Source organism: Neoarius graeffei, chromosome 8 (assembly GCF_027579695.1).
Source record: "Neoarius graeffei isolate fNeoGra1 chromosome 8, fNeoGra1.pri, whole genome shotgun sequence".
Taxonomy (NCBI): Eukaryota; Metazoa; Chordata; class Actinopteri; order Siluriformes; family Ariidae; genus Neoarius; species Neoarius graeffei.
In genome coordinates this window covers 79,386,880-79,407,350 of record NC_083576.1, presented here as the reverse complement: position 1 = coordinate 79,407,350, position 20,471 = coordinate 79,386,880, and the positions used below count along the sequence as shown (strand labels likewise).

The 20,471-nt window shown below is 41.4% G+C and overlaps 1 protein-coding gene across 1 annotated transcript in view; it reads right to left on the bottom strand.

The window, feature by feature from the left end:
• The window catches only part of syt9b (synaptotagmin IXb), a 118,189-nt gene that overhangs the window by 15,360 nt on the left and 82,358 nt on the right, over nucleotides 1–20,471 (bottom strand). The window contains exons 5-6 of the mRNA XM_060927071.1: nucleotides 18,164–18,335; nucleotides 3,391–3,520 (exon numbers count right to left, since the gene is read on the bottom strand). Of these exons, the coding sequence (XP_060783054.1) occupies nucleotides 3,391–3,520; nucleotides 18,164–18,335 (302 nt within the window). The remainder of the gene's footprint in view (nucleotides 1–3,390; nucleotides 3,521–18,163; nucleotides 18,336–20,471) is intronic.

Below are 20,471 nucleotides of genomic sequence, written 5' to 3'. Positions count from 1 at the left end.
TATTATTATTATTACTTACAGTATACTTGTAAGTAAACTAATCTAATACTTTTTGGGACTAAATTGGCCCACTTTTAGTTTATAAAAATTTAAGTCTAAGAGAAGTAAACTTTGAGTATACAACTAGTATTTTTTATTTTGTACTGCAAGTATACCACAAGTAAACTTATACTAATAGTTTACTAGTTCTATACTTGTAGTCCACTCTTTAGTTTACAAAAGCATACTTCATAGTATACTGGAAATATACGACGAGTTTACTTGTTTTATACTTCTAGTCCACTTTTTAGTTTACTACAGTATACTTTGTAGTATACTGGAAATATACTACTGGTTTACTCGCTACACACTTCTAGTCCACTTTTTAGTTTATAAAAGTATACTTTATAGCATATTGGAAATATACTATTAGTTACTGGTTATATACATCTAGTCCACTTTTTAGTTTTGAAGTATACTGCGATTACCCTTCTAGGTATACTATTAGTTTTCGCACCCTAACCCTTACCTCATGCACACTACCAGTAGACAACTTAAGTGTTTTGTACCTTAAGGTACAATGAAGTTATAAAGGTAAGAATTCACAAAATAACAACAGATACTCAGGATTAAGAACATATTCATTTTCTTTAAGAATCAAAATTTAAAGCAACATTGTATTAAATGCCAAAGTATAAAAATATGGCAATGACAACTGAAATTGACATCCAAGCTCGAAAGAAAAAGAAAAAAAATATGAATTATCCCACTCAGGAGAAATAAAAAGCAAACAAACAAAAAAAACCTTATATGGAACCACAGACATGCCTAAGAGTCAACAATGCTGAAGCACAACTACAGGGCGAGTACACTTAAACAAATATTTTAATACTTTATTACACTTTTGTTAAGTATATCTTGATCAAAAGTTTAAGTATAAGCTTAATATACTTACAATTTTCTATATACTTTTCAGTATAAGCCAAGTATACTTATGTATAACTTTATTAAGTATATCTCTGATAAGTAAATAAAAAGTAAACTGAAAGCATACTCTCTTATTTTTAGTTTACAAGAAGTATACTAGAAGTGCACTTGAATAAACTTCTTTTTTGTAAGGGGAATTATAAATTATTGGCAACTTTCTAATGGATACAAGTAGCCAAAATTTCTTTCTTTCCAATCTAAAGTATCTAAGCTTAAACGTCCAATAGTCTCACCAATTACAAACTGAGATCACCTGCTCCTCATATATTACTCTTTCTAAAACTATATAGCATGTCGCACATTCACATTCTCTTTGATTCTCAGCAAGCAAAAATCGAACTGAGTGAAATCTAAACTAGCTGCTAGAAATCATACAAAAACGAGATGCGAGAAATCGTACAAAGGGACATCAGTCAAGAGTGTTAATTCGAATATTAGGAATATTAGGCCATGCCCAGAGAATTCTCATTGCTACCAGTAGCTCAACATCAAACTCAGCTGGAGTTGAAAGCTTAGCGTTTAAACACATTTAAATTTTTTTTTTAAATTTTTTAAATTTTGGTGCTACATTCAGACTTTGCTAGATCTTGATGTTGAATATTATGTAAATATGTTTATATTTGATATTAACAGTCAGGTGAAATTGAACTGGATTACAGCTGGTTTTTCATTTTTCATATCTTCTAAAGCATATCCTGGCAGGTGAAGTCATTTTTATTTAGGAATCACATCAGTTAAAACAAAAGATGTTGACAATAGATGGGAGCTCAAAATGAATTCAGGTTGAAAAAGACAGAATATACATATGATATTACATGGATATGCAAAGATATGAAGTTTCTGTTGGAGTTGTGAACATATTCATGAGTGAGTGAGTGAAGTGAACGAGTGAAAATATTTTCAACATGAAAAGATAAACGTCATATCTTCATGCCACAGTGTAACATTCTTTATATTATATGGACACATCCATAAAAAAAAATACGCAAGTTAATCAAAAGAATTTTAATTTTGAACCGGTTCGCCATTTTGACAACATGCGTCTAGTCAGCGGCAAAACACTGGGAGTGATGTCATCGGAGTGAAATATCGGGAATTATTATACATCCAGGACACTTTTTCAATGGAATAAAAACATGTTTTCTATTCCCTTCTAACGGGTTTCATTCATTCGGCTTGATAACATACAATATTGTTAGCATATCGCTTATCCTACGTGTATTATGTCACCTTACCCAATGGAGAATGAGCGTTGAATATGGTTTACGATATTGCACTGTTGTCAAGACAACATGACGTCATACATCGGAGACATAAAACTTTTGTGCTAGTGAGTGACTGTGACAAGTTGTCAACAAACATGGCCGCCAGGTTTGCTTCGTTAAATACAGAAGATTTTGAGAGAATTTTGAAAGAGAAAGATGCGTTGAACACCCGAAAGGAATGTATAATAATAATAATAATAATATTGGCTGGCTTTTTTTTCGTGGTCTATCAGATATATTCTATTCAGCTACTCGTCTTCGACTCATTCAGTATCATGCTAGCTGAATGGAATATATCTGATATACCACAAAAAAAAGCCAGCCAATATTATTTAAATATGTCACTCAGATCCACGATGTATTTCATATGAAAACTGCGAATTTTCAACATGAGAAGATAAACTTCATATCTTCAAGCCCAGCATGTGATTTTCTTTTTGTTATATCGACACATTCACAAACAAAAAGTACCCAAATTTATCAAAACAATTCATCGATTTCCTCACGAGTGACATATAGAAATTTGTGTCACAGTTTTGGTTCTCCATCTCCAAGATGGAGCTTGTAAAAAAGTACGAGTGCCGTATTTCCCAGTAAAACACTTGTGTTCATATAATATATTTAAAAAAAAAAAAAAACAAGCACCTTGAGGTTCTCTACATAAGGAAAATACAAAAGCTAAATGTAATACAAAACACTAACTATACACATGGCAAGTATTAAAACACAACAGACCTTATGCAAACTTTTGAGGTTTTTGAGGATTATTGCCTCATTTTCTCGCTAACTGGTCATTTTATCAATTCCTACCCATAAGAGAAGGTGAAGGAGGGCATACGCTAGCTCTGAGACGTGAAGCTGATACACCTCCAACACACTTGGAGGAAAGTGCTATCTACCTTCTTCTGCATATATGAACTCATAGCTAATATATGAGCTACAATGAAGTAGTGTTGCTCTGACTGACAGACGAGAAAGTAACATTATCCAAATTGTGCTGTTTTGTGTCATCATCAGGATTCAAAATCATGGTTTCGCAAGGAAAAAGCGAAAACATTTCTGTTGTACTACTGTTCTTGTAGTCTGTTTTTTTTAAAAAGATTTTACTCCAGGGATAGGTACTGATAGCGCTTAGTCTGAGGTTATTTTTCATCATTACCTCTACGAGTGGATGCCAGTGAGCGATGGGTTTGCGTGGGTAAGTCAGCATCTCGTTCCAGTGATCTCGGCCCAGGCTCTCGGCCATGTTCCCCACTCGACACACACCGATAATCTCATTATGGCCGACACTGTGGACAACAAAAGAGTTTGTTGATTTAAGACCACAGACTTTGCATTCCTATAAAGCTAGAGTACCAGCCAAAAGTTTGGACACACCTTCGAATTCTAATTCAGTGCTTTTTCTTTATTTTTATTAATTAAAAGACACTTAAAGTCTGAAAGTAATTATGGATGTCATTTCTCTTTACTTAGTTGAGCAGTTCTTGACGTAATATGGATTACTACAGTTGTAGTAATCCATATTAATAGAATAAGGCAATTTACTTCCAAATGTATTGTTATTATTATTATTTACTATTTACTGTTTGATCTCAAAAGCATTAAGAAGGCAAGAAATTAATCCACTAATTAACTTTTGAGGTGACTACCTCATGAAGCTGGTTAAGATAATGCTAATAGTGTACAAAGCATCAAGTTAAACACTGGATACTCTGAGGAATCTAAAATATGAAACTTTTTTTTTTTAAACACTTTTCTTTACCACATAATTCCATATACACTCACTGGCCACTTTATTTGGAATACCCATGATGAACCCCTGCTCTTTTATGCAGTTCTCTAATCAACCAATCCCTCAACAGCAGCACAATGCATCAAATCATGCAGATACAAATCAAGAGCTTCAGTTAATGTTCACAATGTTCAAACATCCGAATGGGAAAAATTGTGATCCCAAAGTGTGACTTTCTTTCTTTCACTGTGGCACGGGTGTTGGTTTGAGACAGATGGACTGGTTTGATTATTTCAGAAACTGCTCCTGATCTCCTGGGGTTTTCACACACAACAGTCTCTAGAGTTTACACAGAATGGTGCGAAAAACAAAAAATATCAAGTGAGTGAGTGACAGTTCTGTGGATGGAAACAAACGCCTTGTTGGTAAGAGAGGTCAGAGGAAAATGACCAGATTGTTTCGAGCTTTTTTTTGCCAGGAAGGATATAGTAACTCATAACAACTCTTTATAACCGTGATGAGCAGAAAAGCATCTCAGCATGCAACAGCAGAAGACCACACTGGGTTCCACTCCTGCAGCCAAGAACAGGGATCTTAGAATCAAGAACAAGTTCCTATTAAAGTGGCCGGTGAGTGTATGTTCCATGTGTTATTTCATAGTTTTAATGTCTTTAGTATTGTTCTACAATGTAGAAAATAGTCAAAAAAACAAAAAAATTTGTGAATGAGGAGGGGTGTACAAACTTTTGACTGGTACTCTATAAAGATGAATGCGTATGTTATTGTTCATGGCACATTTATACCCCTTATCATAAAAGTCTGCGATTGAGAGTAGCAGGTGATGTCAGTGAGAATAAAACGTAGCTCAAACCTTATTAGCTCAGTGTGAATTCCTCACAGTGTCACCGTCAGTAGTTGTGTGTCATAGTGAAATTGACATGGGTCTAATTAATTCAGTTTGTAATCAGATACCTGCTGTCAAAACGTCTTGCAATGCTCTTGCACCACACATCATCAAGGATGAAGAAAAGAAACAGAAGAGCGCTTATACATTCTGTATCGAGTTTTAAAGGTTTAAAATGCTTAAATGAACTAATCACGATAAATTTAGGCAGTGGATCAGGAGTGCGTGAAAGAAGAATGAGTCAGTGACTCCATCCACCAGAGTGAGCAGAAATAAGTTGAGTGAAGTGATATTCCATTATACTTATAGCTGTTATACAACCCCCGAGTCCAAAAAACTTGGGACGCTGTGTAAACAGTAAATAAAAACAGAATGTGATGATTTGTAAACCTGGAAACCTTATATTTCATTGAAAATAGTACAAAGACAACATATCAAATGCTGAAACTGATACATTTTTTTTTGTGTGTGAAAAATATATGCTCATTTTGAAATTGATGTCAGCAACACGTTTCAGAAAAGCTGTGACAGGGGCGTGTTTACCACTGTGTTGCATCATCTCTACATTTAACAGCACTCTGTAAACATTTGGGAACTGAGGAGACCAGTTGCTGTAGATTTGAAAGACCCTCCAAATGTTGTCCCATTCTTGCCTGATATACAATTTCAGTTGCTCAACAGTTCGGGGTCTCCTTTGTCGTATTTTGTGCTTCATACTGCACCAAATGTTTTGAATGGGAGATGGGGCTGGTCTGCAGGCAGGCCAGTTTAGCACCCGGACTCTTTTACTACGGAGCCATGCAGTTTTAATATGCTCAGAAAATGGTTTGGCATTGTCTTGCTTTGGCAATAATTTTGTTTTTCCATATATTTATAAATTTAAAAGTTGGCATTGAGTGGAATTGGAATAGAATCTGTAACTGCATCTAAATATTCTCTGTTCTATTTCCTTCACTCCAGACCGCCAGGGTGGTGCTGAAAGCACTAGTGGAAGCATATTTACATCCGCGCGTTTCGAGAATCGCATACAAAAGTTGTCATCTCATGACGTATGACGTGCCTGCCTACATAAGGCAACATCCCACGTCATTTGGCCTCTTCTTTTTTCTCACGTTGGAATTGCATCTCTTCTATTGGAATTCTGTGTGTGTTATCAGTTAACTGTGGGAATACCTGCGACAATCTACAGTGCAGCTTGTGACTGAAGAGGACTTCAGTGGGACTCGACTCCACGCGAGCTGTTTGGTCACTAAGGTAACTTGGTTAACATTATTTTGAGATTGTTTTATGTATCGATAGTCACTGAATCTTGGATGCCAAATTTTCAGGGATGGCTATTATATCGGTCTTGTCACAAACTGTTCGGTTGCCGGCAGGTTTGTCAGTGTTGAGTGAGTTAGCGAATTGGTTGCCAATAACGTTAACGTGTACTTACAACTTTACGTGAGCATCGGTTTTCTGGTTACGAGTAAATCATTGTCTGTAGTGGTAAAGTTGCGCTTGCGAACTCGCTAGCCTTGGTTGCCAGGCTAGCAAGCAGCACTACACCTTGCTTCTTTTCTAAAAAAAAAAAAGAAAAGATCGTGGGTGAGTAGACACTGAGATGGATTCAGTGAGGTGTTCCACTTGCCCCAACCTAATGGAGGTGCTGGATGCACATGATTGCTGCGCGGAGTGCCTTGGCATGCAACATCTAAGGGAGGCAATGTCTGATCCATGCCGTTCCTGTGTGTTAATGCCGCTTACTGTTAGACAGGCGCGGTTGGCTGGTATGAAACGTGTGTCTAGGAGTTTTCTGCTCTCGGATTCTCAGACACAGCGTAAGCGTAGGCTTTCACCACCAGTGCATGCAAAACAGCGCAAAATATCTAAGTCTTCTGAGTTAGAGCATAAAGTGGAACTGCTCTCATCTACAGTGGAGCGTCTGCTGCTTCTGCTTGCAAGGCCCCCCACCTACAGCAGGGGCACAGGTAGGTACTGTAGAGGAACAGCCTGCACCGCCTGCCTCCGTGTCACCTGTTGGCTCATGTTCTCAGCCACCTGACCAAGAGGAAGTGATGTCTGTGGCTGTCTCAGACACCTTTTTCAGTCAGTCTTCTTCCTCGGCGCAGCCACCAAGCGAAGTCCTGCCAGGTGTTGAGCCCCGTGATTTGGGCAGTGATGTTACCTCTGGACGATCTGGGGAGTCTGCCTCAGTGGTGGGTTTGGTGGAGGCCACACTGAAGGCTTTGCTTGCACGTTTGCAGTTGGACACCCCGGCGCCTCCTACTGGATCTGAGAACATGTTCCTGCGCCGTGTTCAGCGCGCCTCTCTGGTAATTCCACAGTGTCGTGACTTTACTTCTGTGGTGGCCTCTGCCCTGGAGGCTGCTATGAAACCTACCCGTCCAGACCAGATGTCTCGCATGCTTGTGGCGATGCAGGACCCCAGTGCTGTTGGCTTGGGTAGCATGCCAGTAGTCGAATCAAGCATTGCTTCGCTCATTGTGTCTCCCGATGAAGCACTTTGGGAGCAGGTGCGTTGCCCTAACGCCGAGTGCCGCCGCACAGATGAGCTACTTTCTCGTGCTTACAACTTGACTGCCTTTCTTGGCAGGATGTCTAACTCACTGGCACACATGCTTGTTATGCTGCACTCGACACTCAACACATCATCGGCAGACCCACTGGCAGCTGAGGTACTGGAACTTGCATTGCAGGCTATGGGTGTCATTGCAACCAGTGTGGCACTACCTTGGGCACCTTGCTGCAAGCCCATCGACAAGTGTGGCTGGCTCAATCACCTCTGCCAGGAGTATGCAGGAACAATCTGAGGCACCTCCCACTGGCACCTGGACAGGTCTTTGGGCCAGCAGCACAAGAGGCCCTTGACAGACGTGTGTCTGTTACAGAGTCTTGTTACCGTCATGTGGGCGTAGCACCCACCTACAGAGCTCCGCCAAACCCTTCTGCCTCACACTTTAGGCATGTGGCCCCTAGAGCTGCACAAAGGTCTCCCCATCGACCCCAGCAGCAGGCCCCCAATCCCCCACCTCCCTCACCTCCCTCGGCCAGGCAGGGTGGTGCTCAGCCACACGTGAGTTTTCGCCCTTTTCGACAGACGGCGGGGAGGACCCGCCCTCCCATCCCTTCCAAAAAACGTAGACAGCACCACTGATGGGTCAGGGCCAGTGGCAGGAGTTTTTACAAGCAGCCAGCTAGTGCGTTGGCACGAAATAACAACCAACCAATGGCTACTCACAACCCTCTCAGAAGGGTACCGCCTGCAATTCTGCCGCCGGCCACCAATGCATTCGGGTGTGAGGCAGACAGTTATAACCAATCCAAGACAGGCAGAAGCCTTGTCGAGAGAAGTTCAGTTGTTACTACAAAAAGGAGCCATAGAGATGGTCGACCCCATTGTTCACCCAGGGGGGTTCTTTTCAGTTTATTTTCTCGTTCCAAAGAAAGATGGCAGGTTCAGGCTGATTTTAGATTTAAGAAGGTTAAACCATTTCTTGAAGGTGCTTCCTTTTCGAATGCTATGAACAACAGATGTACTGCAAGTGGTCACAAACCAGGACTGGTTTGTGACCGTAGATCTCAAGGACACCTATTTTCACATACCCATTGCCACGGACCACAGGCGCTTCCTTCATTTTTCATTCATGGGAAAGATTTTTCAGTTCAGAGTTCTCCCCTTTGGACTTTCTCTGGCACCAAGGGTGTTCTCGAAATGCGTCCAAGTAGCACTAGAACCCCTTTAGAAGGAGGGCATAAGAGTGCTCCCTTACTTGGATGACTGGCTTCTTTGTGCGGCATCGCCCGAACAGGCCAGGGAACATGCTCACCGGTTGCTACTACACATTATGGCTCTGGGGTTCAGGGTGAACCAGAGGAAGTGCAAACTGGTCCCAGTCCAGGCAACACATTTCATCGGCCTTGCCCTGGATTCGAACACTATGCTGGCCAGTCCCACGCCAGACAGAATAAGTTCAATTCTCATTGGAGTGAACCACCTTCGTGTCGGGGGAACTCAGCATTATGTTTCTCTCCTTCAGCTGTTGGGGAAACTCACAGCGGCCTCAGTAGTCATTCCTCTGGGTCTTCTGTGGCTAAGGGCTTTTCAGAGATGGCTTCTTGTGTCCAGTGTGAGACAGACACATGAGGGTGAGAATAGCACGCCGTTGCATGCTCACGCTAAGACCTTGGTCCCAGGCGCACTTTCTCACTCGTGGAGTTCCACTTGGTCCCCCACCGGGACGGTGGGAGGTTATCCAGACAGATGCTTCCCTCATGGGTTGGGGTGGAGTCTGGCATCGGCAAGGTGTGAACGGCACCTGGCCTGCTCCGTGGCGCACGTCCCATATCAACACACTGGAGTTGATGGTGGTGTTTCTGATGTTGCGCCACTTTCAGGAAGTGCTACAGGGCAAACATGTATTGTATGTACAGACAATGTGGCAACTGTTTTCTATATCAATCATCAGGGGGCACAAGATCTGTAGCTGCGCTTCAGGTGGCTCACAGTCTCCTAGTATGGGCTCAGGACAACCTCCTTTCCATAAGAGCATCTTATCTACCTGGACGCCTAAACAGTGTGGCAGATGCTCTGTCACGCAGCAAGGTGTCTCAAGGGGATTGGAAACTGCATCCAGACACTTTCCACTTTATGCCTTTCCCCCCTTACCACTGTTGTGGAGGGCTCTCTGCTGTGTGCGCAATCACGGTCACCATGTGCTATCGATAGCTCCTCATTGGCCATCCAGGCCATGGTTCCAGCTCCTGCTGTCACTACTAGTGGGACCCCCTTGTCAGCTGCCCAACAGGCCCGACTTGCTGATGCAGATGGAGGGCAGGATTCAACACCCATGTTCCGAATGCCTGAAGCTCTGGGTGTGGCCCTTGGGGCCCCGGGGCTACTACTGAAGTGTTCAGAAGGGACCAGGAACACTGTGGTGAACGCACATACAGAATCTACCCGATGCTTGTATGCAGGCAAGTGGAAGGTGTTCTGTGATTGGTGTGTGGAATGCAACATTGACCCCTTAAGCTGCTCTGTTCCACAGACTTTAGATTTCCTGCAGCACCTTTTAGAGCTTGGCAGGGCTGCATCTACACTTAAGGTGTATGTTGCAGCACTAACAGCCCATCGTTCAGAGGTTGGAGGTGTTTCACTTGGGTCCCACCGGCTGGTGGTAGCCTTTTTGAGAGGGGCATTTCATCTTAATCCTCCTCATTTTGTGCAGAGTCCATCATGGGATCTGAACACTGTGCTCGAATCCCTTTGCTTGCCTCCTTATGAGCCCCTGTCAGCAGCTGACATTAAGTGGCTATCTGTTAAAATGGCTTTTCTTCTTGCCATCACAACAGCCCGGCGTGTGAGTGAGCTACATGCCCTCTCAGTGAGTACTGTTTGTCTTTGTTGGGGCCCTATGTTTGACAGTGCTTCATTGTGGCCTAACCCAGCTTTCCTCCCGAAAGTCTTATCTCCCAGTTTAGCAACCAGCCGATTTTGCTGACTGACTGCTATACTGGCGGACAGGACGGACTTGCATGCAGAGTTGAGCCCTGTCAGGGCTCTGAGGTTTTATTTTGATAGGATGGCAGCCTTTCATACGACAGACCAACTGTTTGTTTGTTTTGGTGGTGCTCCGAGAGGAAGGCCTCTGTCCAAGCAGCGGCTCTCCCGTTGGGTTGTGGAGGCAATCACCTATGCCTATGAATCTATGGGATGTACAGTGCCCTCTCCTGTCCGCTGCCATTCAATGCGTGCTCAGGCAACATCATGGGCAGCTCTCCGGGGCGTACCACTCTCTGACATTTGTGCTGCTGCAACTTGGTACAATACATGTACATTTGCCCAGTACTACAGGCTAAATGTTGCGTCCATGCCATTGCTGCGTGCAGCTGTTCTTCCAGAAGGTGGTGATGCTCTTCTGAATTCCTTGTGACTGGGTTGGTATTCGTCTTCCACTAGTGCTTTCAGCACCGCCCTGGCGGTCTGGAGTGAAGAAAATAGAACGCTGGTTACGAATGTAACCGTGGTTCTATGACTAAGTGGAAGACCGCCAGGGTCTTTGGTCACTCGGATTGCACGAGAATGATCTTGAGGCCAGATGACGTGGGATGTTGCCTTATGTAGGCAGGCACATCATACGTCATGAGATGATAACTTTTGTATGCGATTCTCGAAACGTGCGGATGCAAAGATGCTTCCACTAGTGCTTTCAGCACCGCCCTGGCGGTCTTCTACTTAGTCATAGAACCACGGTTACATTCGTAACCAGCGTTTTCACTTTTGGTGCGTAATCAGATTTTTCAATGCTAGAAGTTTCGCATGCTCATGTTTGTTTTGGTTTCTGTCCTTGTCCTGTTATTGATTTATATCCTGATTTTTACCTCCACCAAGTTTGTTGGAGGAGTTTATGTTTACGCCTCTGTTTGTATATCTTTTCCCAAAGCAACTCAAAAAGTAGTGAACAGATTTTGATGGAATTTGGAGAAAAGGTGAGCCATGGGCCAAGGACCAACTCATCAGATTAAGATGCAAATCTGGATATGTATCTGTATCCAGGATCCAGATATGTTTGTGGATCCAGGATTTTTATTTTATTTTATTTTTTAACTTTTCCCAATGTAACTCAAAAAGTAGTGAATGGATTTTGATGAAATTTGGAGGAAAGCTGGGCCATGGGTCAAGGAACAAATAATTACATTTTGATGCAAATCCAGATATGTATGTGGTTCCAGGATCTAGATATGTTTGTGGATCCAGGATTTTTTGACTGTTCCCAACATAACTCAAAAAGCAGTAAATGGGTATTGATGGAATTTTGAGGAAAGGAGAGCCAAGGGCCAAGGAACAATTGATTCGATTTTGATGTAAATCTGAATATGTATCTGGATCCAGGATTTTTTTTGTCTGTTCCCAACGCACCTCAAAAAGTATTAAATTGATTTTGATGAAATTTGGAGGAAAGGTGTGCCATGGACCAAGGAACAATTGATTAGCTTTTGATGCAAATCTGGATATGTATCTGTATCCAGGATCTAGATATGTTTGTAGATCCAGGATTTTTATTTTTCCGAATGTAACTCAAAAAGTAGTGAACAGATTTGGATGAAATTTGGAGGAAAGGTGGTCCATGGGTCAAGGAAGAATTGATTTGATTTTGATGCACATCCCAATATGCATGTGGTTCCAGGATCCAGATATGTATGCGGATCCAGGATTTTTTTTTTTGCAATTTCCCAACGTAACTCAAAAAGTAGTGGACAGATATTGATGGAATTTTGAGGAAAGGTGAGCCATTGACCAAGGAAGAATTGATTAGATTTTGATGCAAATCCGGATATGTATGCAGATTCAGGATTTTTTTTGTCTGTTCCCAACGTAACTCACAAAGTAATGAATGGATTTGGGTGGAATTTGGTGTACAGCTTTAGTATTGTCCTAGGTTCAAATGATTTCATTTTGATGTTGATAATATGTGGCTTGGCGGAGCTATGCACGCTACTGAGTCCCATTGTAGTTCTGACCTGTTTTCAGTCCATGTTTGATTAGCTTGTGTTCTTATCCTTTCGTGTGTCTGTGTTTCAGTGCGAAGTCTTATCATGCTTTGTAGCGTGAAGTTCTGAGCCATGTTTCTTTCTTCTTGCATTTTCAGTGTTCCTGTTCTACTTCCTGCTTTGGACCCTTGATTATGAGTTTGGATTATCCTTATGTGTTATCCTTCCTGTGTTTTCACCTACAGTACGCTAATGACATACCCTTCATAAACGCTCATTCTCATCCTGCCTCTTTAAAGCTCCCCACAACAGAAGGGTTCCAAGTAGAATCTTTGACATACAACTATCCAAAGAACCCTTAAGGAGCCCTGTATATACATGGTGATATACAGTACATAATCACAGGTTGTGTAATATTTGGAGGTACGGATACGAGAGTATGACATCTTGAATGTTGGCATGAAGAGTCTGGACTACGATAAAATGCTCCTTCATCATTAATTAAAAAAAAAAATCTTCCATCAACCATTATTGTATTTTCATCTTAACAACATGCCAATATGAAATATTTTGGCATTCTTGATATCCAGCCAGGTTCTCTCACATGCAGAATAAAAGGTCACAGATAAATAGGTGCATAGGTACAATTGTATTCTATAAGAATACAATTGGCCAGGCTCTCATCCAAGAAGGAGGCCATAGTTCTTTCTTTCTATCTATCAATACACAACCAAAGGCGGCTTTAAATGCTTCTCCCATATGCACGGTTTAGTCAGAAATGCTCTCTAACGTCCCCAGACATCATGTTTGAAATCGAGCGTGCTACTTTCAGCACTTTTGACTGAGACGTTAATGTGAGTTTCTCAGTGAGCTATGAAGGGAGGATGTGGCCTTGAGGATGGGAGGATTGGGATGTTCGCCAGATGATATCAACTCATAAAATATTCACCCTTAACAATACTTTGGCACTAACGCCCACACCATTTCCTTCCCTTTATCTCTCTGGGTCTTCTCTTCCTTTCTTCCTTTCCCTAGAGATTTTACACTGGGAATCGGCATTCATAGATCAAAATATTTACTTAAAGATGCTGAGTGCAAAGTTGAATTCTGGGTAAAATGTTCTATTTCTACTGCTGTTGGAGTTCTGAGATGTTTCGCTGCTGCACACACACACTCTGTATCCTGTGTGTAAATGTTTTGCAGAGATAAAAAGCGTCCTGCATTTTACAACCCCGATTCCAAAAAAGTTGGGACAAAGTACAAATTGTAAATAAAAACGGAATGCAATGATGTGGAAGTTTCAAAATTCCATATTTTATTCAGAATAGAACATAGATGACATATCAAATGTTTAAACTGAGAAAATGTATCATTTAAAGAGAAAAATTAGGTGATTTTAAATTTCATGACAACAACACATCTCAAAAAAGTTCGGACAAGGCCATGCTTATCACTGTGAGACATCCCCTTTTCTCTTTACAACAGTCTGTAAACGTCTGGGGACTGAGGAGACAAGTTGCTCAAGTTTAGGGATAGGAATGTTAACCCATTCTTGTCTAATGTAGGATTCTAGTTGCTCAACTGTCTTAAGTCTTTTTTGTCGTAGCTTCCGTTTTATGATGCGCCAAATGTTTTCTATGGGTGAAAGATCTGGACTGCAGGCTGGCCAGTTCAGTACCCGGACCCTTCTTCTACACAGCCATGATGCTGTAATTGATGCAGTATGTGGTTTGGCATTGTCATGTTGGAAAATGCAAGGTCTTCCCTGAAAGAGACGTCGTCTGGATGGGAGCATATGTTGCTCTAGAACCTGGATATACCTTTCAGCATTGATGGTGTCTTTCCAGATGTGTAAGCTGCCCATGCCACACGCACTAATGCAACCCCATACCATTTGAGATGCAGGCTTCTGAACTGAGCACTGATAACTTGGGTCGTCCTTCTCCTCTTTAGTCCGAATGACACGGCGTCCCTGATTTCCATAAAGAACTTCAAATTTTGATTCGTCTGACCACAGAACAGTTTTCCACTTTGCCACAGTCCATTTTAAATGAGCCTTGGCCCAGAGAAGACGTCTGCGCTTCTGGATCATGTTTAGATGCGGCTTCTTCTTTGAACTATAGAGTTTTAGCTGGCAACGGCGGATGGCACGGTGAATTGTGTTCACAGATAATGCTCTCTGGAAATATTCCTGAGCCCATTTTGTGATTTCCAATACAGAAGCATGCCTGTATGCGATGCAGTGCCGTCTAAGGGCCCGAAGATCACGGGCACCCAGTATGGTTTTCCGGCCTTGACCCTTACGCACAGAGATTCTTCCCGATTCTCTGAATCTTTTGATGATATTATGCACTGTAGATGATGATATGTTCAACCTCTTTGCAATTTTACACTGTCGAACTCCTTTCTGATATTGCTCCACTATTTGTTGGCGCAGAATTAGGGGGATTGGTGATCCTCTTCCCATCTTTACTTCTGAGAGCCGCTGCCACTCCAAGATGCTCTTTTTATACCCAGTCATGTTAATGACCTATTGCCAATTGACCTAATAAGTTGCAATTTGGTCCTCCAGCTGTTCCTTTTTTGTACCTTTAACTTTTCCAGCCTCTTATTGCCCCTGTCCCAACTTTTTTGAGATGTGTTGCTGTCATGAAATTTCAAATGAGCCAATATTTGGCATGAAATTTAAAAATGTCTCACTTTCGACATTTGATATGTTGTCTATGTTCTATTGTGAATATAATATCAGTTTTTGAGATTTGTAAATTATTGCATTCCGTTTTTATTTACAATTTGTACTTTGTCCCAACTTTTTTGGAATCGGGGTTGTGCGATTCCGGAGATTGCCAAAGCAAGTGAGCAAGAATATCAATATCACGTGACCACCGTGGGGCGTGTTTGACCTACTTTTAACCAAAACAAGTCGGCGTGGGCAAACATGGTGGACTCGGTTCTCCCTCCAGCTAAAAGTCAGCGGAAAAGGAAAGGAAAGCCTGCCTAGTGAGTGCAACTGCAAGATACAGCAAGGTTACATGACGTGTCATATTTTTGGACAGATAACTAAATCATTCTAGCTAGCGCTTAGCTATCTTAGCCTTAGAATGCATGGGCTCGACGCCACGGTAGCGATATGGTATGGAGTTTTACACCTAATGTTTTGATCTTACAGAGAAAAAAACGATAACACAAAAGCAGTAACAGAGAGATATATTTGTCTTTTGTTTTACATATCTGTTCGCGAATGTCAACCACAAATTACATCCCTGCGACTCAAAACTCTCCGAGGTCGATGCAGAGTCATGATGTTTTCTGCACGTCGCCATCTTGGTGTGACACAGTTCCATAGTTATGGTAATTAGTTAAAGCTGTTTCCTATTTCCGTAGAGCCATACTCATACTGTTTACCTCAAGAGGGGGGAAAACAGTCCCAAAATGGAGAAAAATGACCCACAGTACATTAAAATGACCATATCTCGTCTGTATGATAGATTTCTTGTGGGACGTAGGAAAATGACAGTAAAAAAAACTTTTCAGACAACTTTGCAGTCAGTACCTGTAAATTAAGGGCAGAATTTCCATTTAAGTGAAATGCACTGTGTACATTAAACAAAAAGGTAAGTATGTACATCTACGAACTTATGAATTTATTATTGTAACATGGACAAGACATCAATATATAAATGCTGCATAAGACTGTAATTACTTGTTAGAGTACAGAATTATTAGACTCATCAAATTTTAATTTCTTTATTGTTAGAAATAAAAAAGTTGCATTTTATTTTGTCTTATTAAATTATGAAATTCAACAGAATTGTTTATAGCTCTGGTAATGCAAGTGATAAGAGGAACGTGTTTTGTGGACGTTAAATGTAACTATTTCACAGTTATGCCGCAAAATCAAGTCGTATATGAGCTGATGGCCGACAAGGCGTATAGCACCGAGTTGGCTATAAGCCATGTACGACAAGATTGAGTAGAATAACTGTTTTATTCTATCCACATTCACTGGACTTTGAGAAACAGAGCATTTTAATTTTTTGCAAATTTGATAAATAAAAACTTTACACAAAATGTCCGAGAAAATAATTTCCGCTTAGAATGTAAACAAACCGGCAAAATGACAGGAGCAATTTGTGAAAAATGTGATAATAAGTCTTGAAAAATAAAAAGATATGTTCTTACCATCAAATCCTTTCATTCCATATTTTGTTGCTTTTTTTGTATTCTTTGGGGTTTTGTTTCGAGTCGAGTTTTTATTTCATCCTCGGTTGGTTCAGCAACACGCTCCGCCATTTTGTTTTTCTCTACTCACGGTATATGAGCTGGTAGCCTAGTAGTAGAGTAGCCAGTCAGAGCACGTGATTGCCCATATCCAGTGAATGTGGAGAGAATAATTATGGATAAAATGTATGAACTGTCATTCTTACGCTACGTTCACACTGCAAGGCTTAATGCTCAATTCCGATTTTTTTGTGAAATCCGATTTTTTTGTGAGGTCGTTCACATTAACAAATATATGCGACTTGTATGTGATCCTCAGTACGAACGAAAAGCGACCTAAAAGTGTTCCGCATGCGCATTGCAGGATACGACGACGTCACACGCAGTGAGCATGGCCAGTGTTTACGGAAGTAAAACCGCCCGGTTGCGGTATGACCCATCCAATCTAGCTTGAATAGCTGTATCCCCCCAAATGGAAATCAGCTCCCCAACCTCTGCGTCCTTCCATTGAGAAGATTCAGAACCTTCACAGCCCGAAGCGTCCCTCGCATTGATGTCATGCGCAGGGGCGCAGATACGTTTTTTGAACTGGGAGGGACAAAAAACTGGGGGGGACAAAGCTGCCAGCAAACCAACCCCAACCCCGATATGCCTGTCAAACTTGTTGTGGGTTACCATAGCAACCAAGCTCGAGCTCGCAACCTGTGCAGTCTGCGCAGCTCAACCAACCGAATATCAGTCTTTGTTTTGTTTTATGTGAGTTGTTGCAACTATGTATACACTGCTGTGCACCTCAATAAACCGAATGGTAATTAGTCTTTTGATTTTTCCGTGAGGTTTGCCTTATGCAAAGAAAGACAGCATAGACGTTTTTTCCTCCCTATAAGTGGGGGGACCGAACGAGGTGAATTTAAATCTGGGTGGGATGAGTCCCCCCCTCTATCTGCGCCCGTGATTATGCGCCATGTTGTTGTAACTTTTTTTGAGAGACCCGCCGCCTACTTCAGCGCAGAATAGTGACGTTTGTGGCTTGTTGATGACGTGTAAGTCGGATGAATGCGACCTGGCGGTTCAGACTGAAGTCGCATATGAAAAGAGCAGATAGGAATCGGAATTAGGACCACATATCCAAACGGCCTGGGTCGGATTTGAAAAAATCGGATCTGTGTCGTTCATACTGTCAATAAAAGATCGGATACAGGTCACATATGGGCGAAAAGATCGGATTTGAGTCACTTCAGCCTGCAGTGTGAACGTAGCCTTACTGTTGTATGTGAAGAATAAACCACTTCAAGATGTGCTGCTCTAGAAACATAATTAACTTCAATGTTTTTTTGCTTCTGACAGAACGAACTACAGGTTGTTTTTTTCATTCTTTATGCATGATACGGATCTGTTGTTTCAGAGTGCATTTTTTGCTCACTCTGGAGAAGAAGAAGAAGAGAAATACATCTCACACTGCTACTAAATCCTAAGTTTAGGCAAAAGATTTTTAAATGAGACACCTCTGGGTTCTGAAGGGGGGGAAAAAAGAAGAAGGAAAAATCTTGTCACATCAACTGTAGTGCATATCAGGTTTCTTACCGATCGTAGTCCATCACTGCTATTAACAGACTTATTTGGTCTATGTTCTCAGGAGGGACATCGAAAACTATGGCTTCGTTATAAATGGGGTTCAGAGTGTTCCTCTTGGTGGACGTTTTTCGCTTTTTCAGTCTCCGCCCATCACACATGAGGGAGACTTTCACATACGGGTCTGAAAAGAATCAGAAATATCAAACAAACTTTTGAATGATCAATAAATTATTATACACACACATCATTTTATATTGACCCTGAAATTAAACATTTTCTTGTGGTTATTGATCTGTTTGCTAAAAAGGACATTTTGTAAAATGTCAGGATGCCTTTTTCTTTTTTTTTGAAATAACAGACAAATGTTCAAGCTGGTCAAGGGATGAAAAACCTGTCCAGTGGCATAAAGACAAATGAGAAATGGACACCTCGTCCTCTATACCTATCGAGGAAAATCTGAACTACAGTCGAGTGCAAAAGTTTGTACACCCTTAATAATAATTATTATTATCCATCCATTATCTCTAGCCGCTTTATCCTGTTCTACAGGGTCGCAGGCAAGCTGGAGCCTATCCCAGCTGACTATGGGCGAGAGGCAGGGTACACCCTGGACAAGTCGCCAGGTCATCACAGGGCTGATACATAGAGACGAACAACCATTCACACTCACGGTCAATTTAGAATCACCAATTAGCCTAACCTGCATGTCTTTGGACTGTGGGGGAAACCGAAGCAAACCCACGCAGACACGGGGAGAACATGCAAACTCTACACAGAAAGGCCCTCGCTGGCCACTGGGCTCGAACCCAGGATCTTCTTGCTGTGAGGTGACAGTGCTAACCACTACACCACTGTGCTGCCCCTGTTATTGTTGTTGTTGTTATTATTATTATTATATCTCAAATAATATTAAAACATTTTAAAATAATCTCAGTATATCTGAATCTAATATAAATCTAATTATAAAATTGTCAAAATTATTTTTTTCTTAAATAAATTCTTATCTCGGGCGGCACGGTGGTGTAGTGGTTAGCGCTGTCGCCTCACAGCAAGAAGGTCCGGGTTCGAGCCCCGTGGCCGGCGAGGGCTTTTCTGTGCGGAGTTTGCATGTTCTCCCCGTGTCCGCGTGGGTTTCCTCCGGGTGCTCCGGTTTCCCCCACAGTCCAAAGACATGCAGGTTAGGTTAACTGGTGACTCTAAATTGACCGTAGGTGTGAATGTGAGTGTGAATGGTTGTCTGTGTCTATGTGTCAGCCCTGTGATGACCTGGCGACTTGTCCAGGGTGTACCCTGCCTTTCGCCTGTAGTCAGCTGGGATAGGCTCCAGCTTGCCTGCGACCCTGTAGAACAGGATAAAGCGGCTAGAGATAATGAGATGAGATGAAATTCTTATCTCAGGACATCAGAATCTACAAAACATCTCAAAATGCGATACAAAATTATTATTTTTTTCTCAAGAAAATCATATTTTAATATATCTGAATCTAATAAGTAAATAAATAATTGTCATGTAAAAAAAAAAAAAAGGCTCACATTGTGTCCCTCCTGGTTCTCCGTGCCATTTCACATTATTTTCTGTTAATTTCTTGTACAGTAAATAAGCTAAATTTTATCCATAAAATATCCCATTTTGGTGACACAGTGTGCAGTGGATCGCGTTACTACTGTACCTCACAGCTCCAGGGTCCACGTCCGGCCCTGAGTTCGGGTTAGTGTCTGGGTAAAGTGTCACTTGTTGCCTGTAATTTGCCCGAGGTCTGAATGAGTGTGTTGCCATGTCAATGAAAGGAAAGTAGTTTAAACTAAAAAAGTCGACTCAGTCAACAATATCATGAGAAAATAAATCTTGGCTGTCACTGAAGGTCACGTGTTTAATATAAAGACTATTATGCAAGATGTTCAAGCTGGAGTTTTCTTTATAGCGAGCGAAGCTCCATACTTAAGAGAATATGGTAATGCATCGACCGGATTTTTGATGGTTTTTGCCATCCGTCCGTGTACCACCACAGGGAACCCGATCGTAAGTGGAAGACAATGTATCTCGGAAACACTTGACCACTGGACAACAAAATCTGTATCTTTATTTACAAAAGATAATTTTTTTTTCAATCCAGCGTTTATTTTTAATTTGCTTTTTGAAAAATAATGTGGGATTATTTACTAACACATTTTATGGAAAATATTGATGAAAAAAAAGTTGTTTTAAAATTTTTTATAGCATGCAACGTATCTTTGCATTGTATGCTTTTTTACCTGAATGATTTCTTACTTTGCACACATGCGTAAACATAATGGTTGTATAGTTCAATAGCGATTA